General features: G+C 38.4%; 1 protein-coding gene across 9 annotated transcripts; it reads left to right on the top strand.

Moving 5' to 3' along the window:
* The first annotated feature begins 474 nt into the window (after positions 1–474).
* Positions 475–14,942, top strand: LOC125140756 (NLR family CARD domain-containing protein 3-like). Of its 9 annotated transcripts, none has more exons than XM_047810345.1 (7): positions 476–590; positions 5,883–5,999; positions 9,719–9,835; positions 9,952–10,068; positions 12,342–12,458; positions 12,819–13,120; positions 13,301–14,939. In XM_047810345.1, exons 1-7 carry the CDS (start codon positions 514–516, stop codon positions 14,830–14,832), a joined length of 2,379 nt encoding a protein of 792 aa, XP_047666301.1. In that variant the 5' UTR covers positions 476–513; the 3' UTR covers positions 14,833–14,939. The 9 variants fall into 9 exon arrangements, with proteins under 9 accessions (XP_047666308.1, XP_047666301.1, XP_047666302.1 ...); XM_047810349.1 differs by lacking the exon at positions 476–590 and adding an exon at positions 662–953; XM_047810346.1 differs by lacking the exon at positions 9,952–10,068 and having other exon boundaries at positions 13,301–14,938.
* Positions 14,943–15,264: the final 322 nt, after the last annotated feature.

Genomic DNA, 15,264 nt, shown 5'->3' on the forward strand with positions numbered 1-15,264 from the left:
GAAACGTCTCTAACAGCAGTCACAATGTCATTGTTTGTGTTAAACACGTTGTGAATGAGTTGTAACATTAAACAGGAGATCATGACTTAAACAGAACAGAATATCTTACAACTGCTTATTTAAGTTTTCCTGCTCCTCCTAAAGCAAAAGAAACAAACTTCAAAATTTTACATGAGATTTATCCTTCTAACTAATTCCTAAATCAATAATTTAATATAGAAATTGTCCCCTGTCCCTTCTGTGAGAGCCATCCTGAAGACACGGATCATATCTTTTCTTCATGCTGTTTCTCTAAACTCTTCTGGATATCAATTCAGGGCTGGTTGATACATAAAAAGGTGGTTGGTGATAGTTTAGTTTTCTCTTTACATCATATCACGCCTGTTATTTCTACTATTTACTCTTGTAGACTGATTATTTGCCTTTTTTGTTTGTAGACTTTTGTATTATAATATATATATATATATAAAAAGAAGAAGTACTTATTGCACCACAAGGCCACACTCTCTGCGCATGCGCACTACTAAGCCTCTAAATGAAAGCGAAAGAATAGTTCGACAGCGGACTACAGGCTATAACACCACCGTAAGGTGAGGACTTCTACACGTTTAAATCCTTTATACATCGATATTTTCATACGAATATAAAATACGATAAGGAACAACGCGTCTGTTCAGTGTAAACGATGACGGAGCGATTCTTACCCAAACAATACAGCGCTAGCTAACGGGTCTCGTGGCTGTGTTTCGTATTGACAAGTAGTGCACTAGGTAGGTCACTAGAACGCTGTTTGTGCACCACAAATCAAGTGCGCTTAAATAGGGAGGATGGAGCGGTTTGAGCTTCGGCCCTAGGCGACTATGTTCTTGTTATTCTTTCGCTGACTAAATCATATAAACGACATGAAATGTAACACCGTTGTAACTTAACACCGCTAATACACCACATATCTGGTATTATTCTGTATTTTTATATTTAGCTTTGTTTATTATTATTATTTCCTCTGTTCATGTCGAAAACTAGCTTTAGCATTAGCTCATCGTAGCTCTTCCTTGTTAGCTATATGTACAACTGTTATTAGTTAAACTGCGTAACGACATTAACTTTTATTCCCACACTTGGATTTAATAGATTTTAATAAGAAGGATTATAATAGGGGTATTTTAACATACAGCTATTTAAAACCACGGTTGTCGCTACATAATGTCGTGTATTATAGAGTTACAAAGTAAATAAAATCCTTATTAAAATCCCATTTTATTTATTTGTGAATTTCATTTCTTTTTGTGAAATTTGTAAAAATATTTGTGAAACTCTTTATATTTATTTGTGGATCATAGTGTATTTATTCAGAATAACGAAACAATTCTGACCCCATATCAGCTGTCTGCTTTATTAAAATGGAGAAGCACGGGAACGCGCAGCGTGCACGCGCAGTCAGAGCTGGAGGCGTTTATTTATAACGTTAATCGGCGGAAAGACGCAAAGACGTCAACCAAAAGCAGTGAAATGTCACTATTCTTATTACCAGAGTTGTAGCACAAACTAAATATTAATGCAAACAATCCATTTAATACTAAATAAAAATAACATTTATTGATTTGGTCTTTGTCTTGTGAATATTAGTTTATTAATGACGTCATTCATCGGACACACTGTTTATAGAGAATACACACACATGAACTGATCTGATTCAAGACTGACATCATTACATCATGCATAAAGTTTTGGTGTCCACTTTTGCCATTTTAAATAATACCATAACTTTTGGCTTACTATGTAGTCATATAATATATAATATAAAACTCTTCTTGTTTTAAATTCTCACTGAGGGATAAAACCCCTAAAGATGAAACCCTAGAACTGCCCCTGATGCAAAGTAATACAAATTTTAAAAATGATGTCTTGACTGATTTAATTGTAAGTAGAAATTTAATTGATTCTTTCATTGAGTAACACAAAAGCATAATAAACTTTATTATGCTTGTAATAAACTTATTAATTGTAATAAACATTATTTCCCTATGATTGCTGTAAAATGAAAACATCCCCCACCCCTTGCCCTTCTAAAAAAGTCCAAATTAAAATGTAAAATGAAATAATAATAATAATAATAATAATAATAATAATAATAATTATTATTATTATTATTATTATTATTTTATAAACACCTTTCAACAATCTCAAGGACTCTTCACATGATGTGATATACAATCAAACAGAATTAAGGAGGTTTAGTAAACATCACTATACGTATACACAACATACACAATTCAATTCAGTTCAAGTTTATTTGTATAGCGCTTTTTACAATAGACATTGTCTCAAAGCAGCTTTACAGAACATAAACACAGAGCAGAAGGTAAACATAATTAATGATAAAGGAAATAATGAATAATAAAAGTAAAAGAATTGACAGAATAAAAAAAATCTAGATTATTATTAGATATAAATAGTTCACAATGTGTATGTATTTATTCCCCTATGAGCAAGTCTGAGGTGACTCAGGCAGCAGTGGCAAGGAAAAACTCCCTTAAATTGGTAAAGGAAGAAACCTTGAGAGGAACCGGACTCAAGGGGGAACCCATCCTCATATGGGTGACACTGGGGGTGTGATTGTAATATACAGTCAGATAAATGTTGTATTGGTGTGAGGATCATGGACAATATACCACACACATACACCATAGAAAAGGAAACACAACATCAAAACATCCCAATCAACAAACATGTACATTAGAGCAACAAACATTCTAGTAGACAATACAGAAGAGAAAAATAGAGACACAAAACCATGTCAATGGACTTGAGAATTTGAATAACAGGAAGTGAACAGATAAGTTTTCAGATTAGTTTTGAAATCCTGTAAAGACGCCAGGTCTCGAATGTTCTGGGGAGAGAAGTCCAGAGGCTGGGAGCCACAATACAGAAGGTTCTACCACCAAAAGATTTCAGCCTATAACGAGGAACCTCTAATAAATTAGAGTCAGAGGACCTAAGTGCAGGGGCAGGGGTATATGTGTGAAGGAGATCTGTGATATATTGTGGACAGGAGCGATGGAGAGCTTTAAATGTAGTGAGGAGAACTTTATATTGAATACAGAAACTAATTGTGAGCCAATGTAAACTGTATAAGATGGGGGTGATGTGGGGGGATTTCTGTGTGTGTGTTAACACTCTTACTGCTGAATTCAACGACTTTTTCAAGGAGCTTCAAAAGGAATGGAAGATGGGAACTTGGTCTATAGTTAGTCAGTACAGAGGGGTCCAGGTCTGGTTTCGTTAGAATATGGGTTACTGATGCAGTTTATAATTCTTGTGGGACTAAACCTGAGCTGAGTAGCTGTGAGATTAAAGTTGATATAGGACCGGAAATAACAGAGGTGCATTTTTTAAGTAAGTTTGTAGGGGCTGGATCCAGATGACACGTGGAAGGATTAGACTTCTCTATTAATTCAGAGATATATACAGGGGTGGGAGGGAGAAAGTTATCAAAGGTATGTTGAGTAGAAACTGAACCAAATTCATCAGAGTGGGTAGGGGAAAGGCTAGAGGTGAAGTGATTATATATACTATTGATTTTATTTTGAAAAGATTGCAAAAATATCTCACAGTGCTCTGCTGTCAGGTGGAGGTGGATGGGTGAGTTTCTAAAACAGTGTTTTAGGCCGAGATGTAGCCGTATTAATAAGGCCAGAGTAATAGGTTGTACGAGCAGTCTGTAGAGCAGGTTTGTAAAGTGAATATGGTTCTTATAAGTACTGAAATGCACGGTTAAACCAGTTTTCTTATAAAGACGCTCAAGGCGTCGACCAGTAGCCTTCATAATACGAAGGGCAGGCGTGAACCATGGAGACGTACGCAAAGAAGGTACTTGTCTTGTTTTAATAGGGGCATGCATACCTAAAGCTGTTGTAGCCGACATGCTATATTTAGCTAGAATGTCCATAGGGCTAGCATCTTAAGGGTTAGGGTTAGGTCTCAATGGCTTCTTCCTGGACCTCATCAACATCCTCCATGTCCACTTCCCCAACATTTGACTCATCTTCATCTTCAGTGTCACTGTCTAGCCTTGTTGAGGATGGCTCTTTGCCAGGCTCAGAGAGCCGTAGGTTTGCTCGGATGGCCACCGGTTTTTCAACCGTTGCATTTGTGAGCCTGTTGTGAACCTTTGTGTGTTTTCTCAAACAGTGAGCAGTTACGCTCAGAGGCAGCAGATGTTGGTGGGATTTGAAGGATGATGGAGGCTACCGGTGCAAGGGCCTCAGATCCACAAAGTCCCTTCCACCAGGAAGATGCAAGTACATGCTGGCAAGACTGCCATATCCCATCCCCTTCTCAAAGGCCTTGTTTGGTAAAGTACTTTGCCAGACTGCCAAGAACTTTGTTTTTATCAAGACCCAGATGGTGAGACATGGCAGTTATGACAGTGTAAGCACTGCTGATCTCTTCAGCAGAGAGTTAGATTTACTCATATTTTGGGTCCAGCATGTATGCTGCTGTGTGTATTGGCTTTATGCAGAACTCTTGGTGCTTCTCCATTGATTTGACCACTGCAGTTTCCTCTGCTTGGAGCAGCAGGGAAGCAGGTAGGACAGTTTGTATTTCTTGTTTGAGCTCAGCATCTGACATTTCATCATGACTGAAATGCAATCTGCTTTGTCAGTGGTTTGCTTGACTTTTGCTTGCACTCTGTTGAACTCAGTATCCAGCAAATGAGTAGATAAAGCATGTCTGGTGGGAGGTGTGTATGTGGGGAGAAGAACATTCAGAAATCTCTTCCAGTAGACATTGGCTGTGAGCATCAGAGGTGAGCCAGTAGCATACATTGCTCGAGCAAAACATTCATCAACATTTCTCTGGCTACGATCATCCATTGTGTCAAATCCTCTGATTCAAGAGTGACTATGAGCTGACGAGAGGGCGTCTGAATCTGAATCATTTTCACTGGAAGCAGTGAAAATGGAAGTGAATGGAAGCAGATGAACTCTTGCCTGGGGCTGTTTGTTTTGAGCCCTGGGGAAACTTTGAGCACTTGGCTGTATGATTCTGCATCTTTGTGACATTATTAACACAGGTGTTTGTACAGTATTTGTAACTGTACACAGCCTTTCCTTCCACAGTAACTGAGCTGAAATGTATCCACACATGAGATGGTGTGTGTGGCTTTGTTCTGTAGATGATTAGAAAGAAAGCTAGTAAAAACACTTATGTAATGCAATACACAGGTATATAAATAAATAAACAACTGTAATATTCTGGAATGTAAAAATGTTTTACAGTTGATGCAAATGAATTAGAAAAGAGTTAGATGAATAAATACTCCTTAATCAGCATGCTTGTTCAAACAAACTATAACCTAGTACACAGTATACAGTATATGTTCTTCTACATTCTGCTAGTTTACTGTTATCATACAGAATTACTGTAACACCCAAAAGTTTGGTCACATTACTATTTAGGCTTTTTAAATAAATATATAAATAAATAAAATTGTGAGATATTATTACAATTCAAAATAATGGTTTATCTAATTTAATGCTTACGATCTATAGCTGTTAAAATGTTTGTAGAAATGTATTTGGTTATGTGAACAATACTGTATAGTAATTCTGAATTGTTTGCTTTTTACAGATTGACCACACACACACACACATGCACACATTATATATATAGTATCCATTATATATACATAAATGTGCAAAAAAACAAAACAAATTAAACTACAGAAACAACGACCAAATGTGTACATTGTGAGTTCTGCACAAGAGGAATAAAAGACAAAATCAGTATCCAAGTTAATGTTATCATTTCATGTGTAAATGTAAGTAAAATAAAGTGTGTATATAAATGACTAAAGGACTGTGTATAATGTTGTACAGTAAACTCCAGAGTAAGAGATCAGAATCACCAACACACAGCTGTATCTCCATGATGGGTGATCAGTCTATGGAGCCTCCTCTGAGGTTTAAAGATGGAGACTCATCACTTCTACACAGGTAACATCTCCTCACTGTTAATGTCACTGCTAAAGTCACATTTAAAGGGAAGTTTAACTACATAAACAGGACAAAATAAATACTGAAACACAGTAATGGAGCCACTGTTGTGTGTCCAAATACTTTTTGTGTTATTTAATCTTTTATTTGGAAATGTGTTTGGGGAAAAATGTGTTTAAAGGAGCGGTGCATGATGTTTGAAAGCCAATGCTGACATTTGAAATCACCAAAACAAACACGCCCCTAACCCAAATGGGTGTCACCCCTGGATTGATAGCTCCGCCCACACATACATACGCAACCCAGGCTATTATGGCAGAACCTGCTGGGGCAGCTGGCTGAGGGGGTATTTTTATCAGTAAATGAACACAATGAGTAATACTGTGGTAATACAAATGTGTTTTTGTAGAACTGTGTGTTGTAGCGTGAGGTTTAGCTCTGTTTAACATGGAACATGTTCAGTTCCCTCTAGCGCTGGAAATCTGATCCTATATTAACACGTCCTGCTTCTTGTCTTATCGTAAGCCTTTTTTCGCCTAATGTTTTTATCCTTCATGTCAATGTTTTAATTGCTTTCTGCTAATGTCACACATGCGCAATGAACACTCTCTGCGCCGCATATTGACAAGACCCCTTTATGCTCTTTGGCTACACGTTTGTTTTGTTTGTCGGCCCAACTCAGTTTTCTGAAGCATTTCTCAAACAACGTACACCGCACCTTTAATATAAGTAGCACTTGGTTTGACATGTTGTTTTGTAATACAGTGAAATTCATATGTTAGTGTGGTAGTTTTCTGTGTGTTCAGTCATTGCAGGCGAGACGACTGCTTAGCATTATTGAGCTAATGACAGGAAACAAGTCATAATAATCATCTAGAGTTTGAATGTAAAAGTGTTAGTCTAGCCCAGGGGTCGGCAACCTTAAACACTCAAAGAGCCATTTGGACCCGTTTCCCACAGAAAAAATACCCCAGGGAGCCACGAAACCATTTTGACATCTAAAATGAAGAGAACACTGCATATATCGTTTTTTGCCTTTATGGAAAGTATAGAAAAAACTGTAGTGTGTTGCATTTATGAAATCAATGAACTGCTACCGAATAAACAAAATTTTATATCTGCAGGCAAACAAAAATATTTTGAACAGTTTGAACTGACCTTAACAAAAAAGACGCTGGGTTGAAGGTTACTTTCAAATAAAATGTTCAATGTCTAATTGAGTCCTCTTTGTATTCATGACCAGGGCTCTCAAGTTTTGAAGACAGGCAAGCGTGACCTCTCCACCCCCCCACCTCCCACCCAACCGCAACCCCAATTTTTTTCATCAGTTGTTGTGTTAAATCTTTCCCAGATAGTGCTATTTTCTGATTGGCTATTGTGCCCCTTTTTTTGATTGGCTGATAAGTGTCAGACTCGACTAAGAACTGAGACGCGCTTTATTCCTGCCCGTTTCCATAGAGACAGCGGTGCGGACGTTAATCGGCGGAAAGACGCAAAGACGGCAACCAAAAGCAGTGAAATGTCACTATTCTTATTACCAGAGTTGTAGCACAAACTAAATATTAATGCAAACAATCACTGCATTCATCGGACACACTGTTTGTAGAGAACACACACACACATGAACTGATCTGATTCAAGACTGACATCATTACATCATGCATAAAATTTTGGTGTCCACTTTTGCCATTTTAAATAATACCATAACTTTTGGCTTACTATGTAGTCATATAATATATAATATAAAACTCTTCTTGTTTTAAATTCTCACTGAGGGATAAAACCCCTAAAGATGAAACCCTAGAACTGCCCCTGATGCAAAGTAATGCAAATTTTAAAAATGAATGAAAGCATGCCCCACTCTTTGCCCTTCTAAAAAAGTCCCAATCAAAATGTAAAATTAAATAATAATAATAATAATAATAATAATAATAATAATAATAATAATAATAATAATAAGTTTATTTTATAAAGAACCTTTCAACAATCTCAGTGACTCTTTACATGATGTGATATACAATGAAACAGAATTAAGGAGGTTTAGTAAACATCACTATACGTATACACAACATACACATACACCATAGAAAAGGAAACACAACATCAAAACATCCCAATCAACAAACATGTACATTAGAGCAACAAACATTCTAGTAGACAATACAGAAGAGACAAATAGAGACACAAAACCATGTCAATGGACTTGAGAATTTGAATAACAGGAAGTGAAAAGATAAGTTTTCAGATTAGTTTTGAAATCCTGTAAAGACGCCAGGTCTCGAATGTTCTGGGGAGAGAATTCCTATAATAAAGCCTAAAGCCTATAATGAGGAACCTCTAATAAATTAGAGTCAGAGGACCTAAGTGCAGGGGCAGGGGTATATGTGTGAAGGAGATCTGTGATATATTGTGGACAGGAGCGATGGAGAGCTTTAAATGTAGTGAGGAGAACTTTATATTGAATACAGAAACTAACTGTGAGCCAATGTAAACTGTATAAGATGGGGGTGATGTGGGGGGATTTCTGTGTGTGTGTTAACACTCTTACTGCTGAATTCTGCATATATTGGAGTTTCTTTAAAGAAGTTGATAGTAAACCATAAAAAAGTGCATTACAGTAATCTAGACAGGAGGTAATGAAAGCATGGACAAGGGTCTCGGCATCACTGATATTTAAACTTGGGCGTAATCGGGCAATATTTTGTAGATAAAAGAAGGCAGATTTGGTGAGAGATGAGATGTGAGAGGAGAAAGACAGAAGAATCAAACACTATGCCCAGGTTTTTGATAGTGGTTGGGGGTTTTACACGACAGCCAGTGATATTAATTTGATCAATATTAAGAGATGAAGTACATTTAGGAGGGCCGACTAAGAGCAGATCTGTTTTATCTGTATTTAGTTTGAGGGAGTTCTTGGTCATCCATATGTTTATTTCATTAATACAAGGAGTTATAACATCTATGGGAAAGGGATCAGTGTGTTTAAAGCTCATGATAGACACGTGATAAAGACACATGTGATTGCTTAGAAAAAAAAGGTTGCAGTTAGTTAGAAAAAAAAACACAGAGAAAAAGCCGTGTTGTTGTCATGTTAAAACCTTGTTAGAACTTATATAACATTTCCAGTTCGAAACAGTAATTTAAAGCTATATATTCCTAGCGTGCTGAGTTATTAATGTTGTTTAGTGAATTGATAGTTCCTGAGATGTTGTTATGTAGATCGCTATTTGTAATTAGCGTCTAATGTTATACGCATATGTTTGTGTGGACATTTACTGTTTTTATATTGCTTGTCAATATTCATGCAATATACATGTTGTTGCATTTAGTTGCTAAACAATGTTCAGTATGTGTTTGTGATGCAGAGACAAATGTGTGATAATGTTTAACACAAATAACTAATTTCCTGCAAATATGTGATCTCAGCATCATAGAGATTATTATATCTTGATTTATTAGCATAATTTAATGCTTACAATCTAAAGCTGTTAAAATGTAATTCTGAATTGTTTGCTTTTTACAGATTGACCACACACACACACACACACACACACACACACACACACACACACACACACACACACACACACACACACACTGCACGAGAGGAATAAAAGACAAAATCAATATCCAGGTTAATGTTATAATTTCATGGGTAACTGTAAGTAAAATAAAGTGTGTATATAAATGACTAAAGGACTGTGTATAATGTTGTACAGTAAACAACAGAGTAAGAGATCAGAATCACCAACACACAGCTGTATCTCCATGATGGGTGATCAGTCTATCGAGGTTCCTCTGAGGTTTAAAGATGGAGACTCATCACTTCTACACAGGTAACGTCTCCTCACTGTTAATGTCACTGCTAAAGTCACATTTAAAGGGAAATATAATGTAAGTAAAATAAAGTGTGTATATAAATGACTAAAGGACTGTGTATAATGTTGTACAGTAAACCCAAGAGTAAGAGATCAGAATCACCAACACACAGCTGTATCTCTATGAAGAGTGATGTGTCTATTTCGATTCCTATTAACTTTAAAGATGGAGACTCATCACTTCTACAAAGGTAACGTCTCCTCACTGTTAATGTCACTGCTAAAGTCAAATTTAAAGGGAAGTTTAACTACATAAACAGGACAAAATAAATACTGAAACACAGTAATGGAGCCACTGTTGTGTCCAAATACTTTTTGTATTATTTAATCTTTTATTTGGAAATGTGTTTGGGGGAAAATGTGTTTAAAGGTGCGGTGCACGATGTTTGAAAGCCAATGTTGACATTTTTCACCAAAACAAACACGCCCCTACCCCAAATGGGTGTCACCCCTGTTTTGGTAGCTCCGCCTACACATACATACGTAACCCAGGCAACTATTATGGGGGAACCTGCTGGGGCAGCTGGCTGAGGGGGTATTTTTATCAGTAAATGAACACAATGAGTAATACTGTGGTAATACAGATGTGTTTGTGTAGTACTGTGTGTTGTAGCGTGAGGTTTAGCTCTGTTTAACATGGAACATGTTCAGTTCTCTCCAGCGCTGGAAATCTGATCCTATATTAACACGTCCTGCTTCTTGTCTTATTGTAAGCCTTTCTTCACTTTTCGTTTTTATCCTCCATGTCAATGTTTCAATCACTTTCGGCTAATGTCACACATGCGCACTGAACACTCTCTCCGCCCATATTGATAAGACACTCCTCTTTATGCTAATGTCACACAAGCGCACTGAACACTCTCTCCGCCCATATTGACAAGACTCTCTCCGCCCATATAGCTCTTTATGCTAATGTCACACATGCGCACTGAACACTCTCTCCGCCCATATTGACAAGACACGCCTCTTTATGCTAATGTCACACATGCGCACCGAACACTCTCTCCGCCCATATTGACAAGACACGCCTCTTTATGCTAATGTCACACATGCGCACACACATGCGCACTGAACACACTCTCCGCCCATATTGACAAGACACGCCTCTTTATGCTAATGTCACACATGCGCACCGAACACTCTCTCCGCCCATATTGACAAGACACGCCTCTTTATGCTAATGTCACACATGCGCACACACATGCGCACTGAACACACTCTCCGCCCATATTGACAAGACACGCCTCTTTATGCTAATGTCACACATGCGCACCGAACACTCTCTCCGCCCATATTGACAAGACACGCCTCTTTATGCTAATGTCACACATGCGCACACACATGCGCACTGAACACACTCTCCGCCCATATTGACAAGACACGCCTCTTTATGCTAATGTCACACATGCGCACCGAACACTCTCTCCGCCCATATTGACAAGACACGCCTCTTTATGCTAATGTCACACATGCGCACACACATGCGCACTGAACACACTCTCCGCCCATATTGACAAGACACGCCTCTTTATGCTAATGTCACACATGCGCACCGAACACTCTCTCCGCCCATATTGACAAGACACGTCTCTTTATGCTAATGTCACACATGCGCACACACATGCGCACTGAACACACTCTCCGCCCATATTGACAAGACACGCCCCTTTCTACTCATTGGCTACACGTTTGTTTTGTTTGTCGGCCCGACTCAGTTTTCTAAAGCATTTCTCAAACAACGTACACCGCACCTTTAATATAATTAGCACTTGGTTTGACATGTTGTTTTGTAATACAGTAAAATTCACATGTTAGTGTGGTAGTTTGGGGGTTGCTGTGTGTTCAGTCATTGCAGGCGAGACCACTGCTTATTATTATTGAGCTAATGACAGGAAACAAGTCATAAGAATCATCTGAAGTTTAAACGTAAAAGTGTTAGTTTAGCTGAATAGCAGGCTTGTGTTGCTTACCGGGCTCTCTATCATAAGGAAAGGTGTCCGGTCAGCAAGCCAAGGCCAGCCCCATCAGTCTAGACAGGACCTAAGAGGGCGTCTATGGCAGGAGTTACAAAAAGAAAACCCTACATTCAGGGCTGGGATTCCGGGGAGCCTCGACTCTGGGGTTCGCCTGGCCTACGCTACCTTCCAAGTGTTTCTCAATGGGGTCTAGATACTATAGAGAAAGGGTACAGAATCCAGTTTGCAGGTCCTTTGTGCACAGGGGCAGTGTGCTACTGGAATGGGTTTGGACTCTTAGTTTCTGTGCTGCAGTGTGTTTAGTGTGTAAATATAAAATGAACTTAAATAAAGGCTCCACTAGTGAAAAAAGCTACCACAGTCACCATTGAGCATTAAAAAGTCATTCTGTTTATTGTATGTAAAAATCCACATTCAGTTATCAAGTGAGTTAAAAACTGTAAAGATTGTAAATAAATAATTAAAGACGTGTCCATAATGTTGTACAGTAAACTCCAGGGAAAGAGATCAGAATCACCAACACACAGCTGTATCTCCATGAAGAGTCATGAGCCTATGGATCATCATCTGGAGGTTAAAGCTGTAGACTCCTCACTTCTACACAGGTAACATCTCTTAACTTTTAATGTCAATGCTAAAGTTACACTTAAAGGGTAATTTAACGAGATAAACAGGGGGACAAACTAAATACTACAACACTAGAACTCTGACTGTAATAAAGCCACTATTATGTGTTTAAATATCGCTCAGTCTGTTTATTGGGAAATGTTGTGATTGGAATGTTTGCTTGTGGTTTCTTTCTTCAAATGACGTTTTGGAATGCAGTGAAATTCATACGATGGCATTCAAATATGGCTTAAGTGTCCAAATAATAGTCTGTATACTACAGAGTGATTAGATTACTGAAAACAGATGATGAAGTCTAATAAATGAACCCCGTGTCTTCCTGCTTCTCCATATCACAGGTACGACCCAGAATCTGCTGGTGGAAATGAATTCCAGAAAAAGTTCAAATTAAATCTGATGAAGAAGTTTCAGTGTTTGAATGGAGTGATAATAAACCTGGGAACCCAAACACTCCTGAATGAGATCTACACAGAGCTCTACATCACAGAGGGAGACAGTGGACAAGTCAATAATGAACATGAGGTGAGACAGATGGAGGCAGCATCCAGGAGAAGAACAACAGAGGAAACACCAATCAAATGCAATGACATCTTTAAGCCTTTATCTAAACAAGACAAACCCATCAGAACTGTGCTGACAAATACATCATCTGAACAAGACAAACCCATCAGAACTGTGCTGACAAATACATCATCTAAACAAGACAAACCCATCAGAACTGTGCTGACAAATACATCATCTAAACAAGACAAACCCATCAGAACTGTGCTGACAAATACATCATCTAAACAAGACAAACCCATCAGAACTGTGCTGACAAATACATCATCTAAACAAGACAAACCCATCAGAACTGTGCTGACAAAGGGAGTCGCTGGCATCGGAAAAACCGTCTCTGTGCAGAAGTTCATTGTGGACTGGGCTGAAGGGAAAGTAAATCAGGACGTCCACCTCATATTTCCACTTCCTTTCAGAGAGCTGAACTTGATGAAGGACCAGAAACTGAGCCTGATGGAGCTTCTTCATGTGTTTTTTAAGGAAACAAAAGAAACAGAAACGTCCAGTTTGGAAAAGGTTCTGTTCATTTTTGACGGATTGGACGAGTGTCGTTTTCCTCTAGATTTCCAGAACACAGTGAGAGTGTGTGATGTAACTGAATCAGCATCAGTGCCTGTGCTGCTGATAAACCTGATCAAAGGGAATCTGCTTCCCTCTGCTCTCATCTGGATCACCTCCAGACCTGCAGCAGCTGATCAAATCCCCTCTGAGTGTGTGGATCGAGTCACAGAGGTACGAGGGTTCAATGACCCACAGAAGGAGGAGTACTTCAGGAAGAGGATCAGTGATCAGAGCCTGGCCAATAACATCATCACACACCTGAAGTCATTAAGAAGCCTCTACATCATGTGTCACATCCCAGTCTTCTGCTGGATTACAGCCACTGTTCTAGAGAGAATGTTGGGTGAAGCAGAGAGTGGAGAGATCCCCAAGACTCTGACTCAAATGTACACACACTTCCTCATCATTCAGACAAACATCATAAGAGAAAAATACTCAAAGAAGCAGGAGAGTGATGAAGAAATGCTTCTTAAACTGGGACAACTGGCTTTTCAGCAGCTGAAGAAAGGGAACCTGATCTTCTATGATGAAGACCTGAGAGAGTGTGGTATTGATGTGAGAGAAGCAGCAGTGTACTCAGGTGTGTGTACTCAGATCTTCAGAGAGGAGTTTGGGCTTCACCACAGTAAAGTGTACTGCTTTGTTCATCTGAGCATTCAGGAGCATCTCGCAGCTCTGTATGTGCACCTGACCTTCATGAAGGAGAAGAGAAATGTTCTTAAACAGAATCAGGGTTATAACAGGTGGATGGAAGAAAACACAATCTCAGGTGTACACAACAGTGCTGTAGATCAGACTTTACACAGTCAGACTGGACATCTGGATCTTTTCCTTCGCTTTCTTCTGGGTCTCTCACTGGAGTCCAATCAGAAACTCTTACATGTTTTAGTAACACAGACAGGAAGTAACCCTCAGAGCACACAGGAAACAGTTCAGTACATAAAGAAGAAGATAAGTGAAGGTCTTCCTACAGAGAAATCCATCAATCTGTTCCACTGTCTGAATGAACTGGGTGATGATTCTCTAGTGGAGGAAATCCAACATTACCTGAAATCTGGAAAACAAAGTGAACTTTCTTCTTCACAGCTTTCTGCTCTGGTGTTTGTGTTACTGACATCAGCACAGGAGCTGGATGAGTTTGACCAGAGTAAATATTTCAGTACAGATAAGATAACAGAAGATGTTGTTCTGAAGATGATGCCTGTGATTACAGCATCCAGTAAAGCAATGTAAGTAAATGTGAATATAACTGTTCTACTGTTACAGTGTTAGAGAGAAACTGAACACACTCTAATATGGACTTTGGGATGTTCTGACCTGAAGGTGATACAGAGTGGAGTTCATGTAAATAGTCTTTCATAGAAAACTGACTTTAAAAAGTTTTATACTCGTTAGAGGAAACATTTTTATAATAATAATAATAATAATAATAATAATAATAATAATAATAATAATAATAATAATAATTAGAGAGAATTCGACTCTAGAGGCAGGAGGAAGCATCAATATAAAGAAGAGACTGTTGGACTTGGACAGAGTAGATTTTGAACCTATAAGGGGAACTTTTGAGAATTTTGAGAAAGTTGGAGGAAAACCAAGAGTTTATTTCATTTAAACAATAGTTGAGACACGAGTGTGGAAGAGCAGAGTCACGTTTTATGGACA

The sequence above is a fragment of the Tachysurus fulvidraco genome, chromosome 2, assembly GCF_022655615.1.
Source record: "Tachysurus fulvidraco isolate hzauxx_2018 chromosome 2, HZAU_PFXX_2.0, whole genome shotgun sequence".
In the NCBI taxonomy this organism is placed as follows: domain Eukaryota; kingdom Metazoa; phylum Chordata; class Actinopteri; order Siluriformes; family Bagridae; genus Tachysurus; species Tachysurus fulvidraco.

Coding starts and splice junctions, on each gene's coding strand:
- LOC125140756 (XM_047810345.1), top strand. CDS start 514: ATGCGCACTACTAAGCCTCTAAATGAAAGCGAAAGAATAGTTCGACAG. Junction 591..5,882: donor GGCTATAACACCACCGTAAG/GTGAGGACTTCT, acceptor AATGTTGTACAG/TAAACTCCAGAGTAAGAGAT. Junction 10,069..12,341: donor GACTCATCACTTCTACAAAG/GTAACGTCTCCT, acceptor AATGTTGTACAG/TAAACTCCAGGGAAAGAGAT.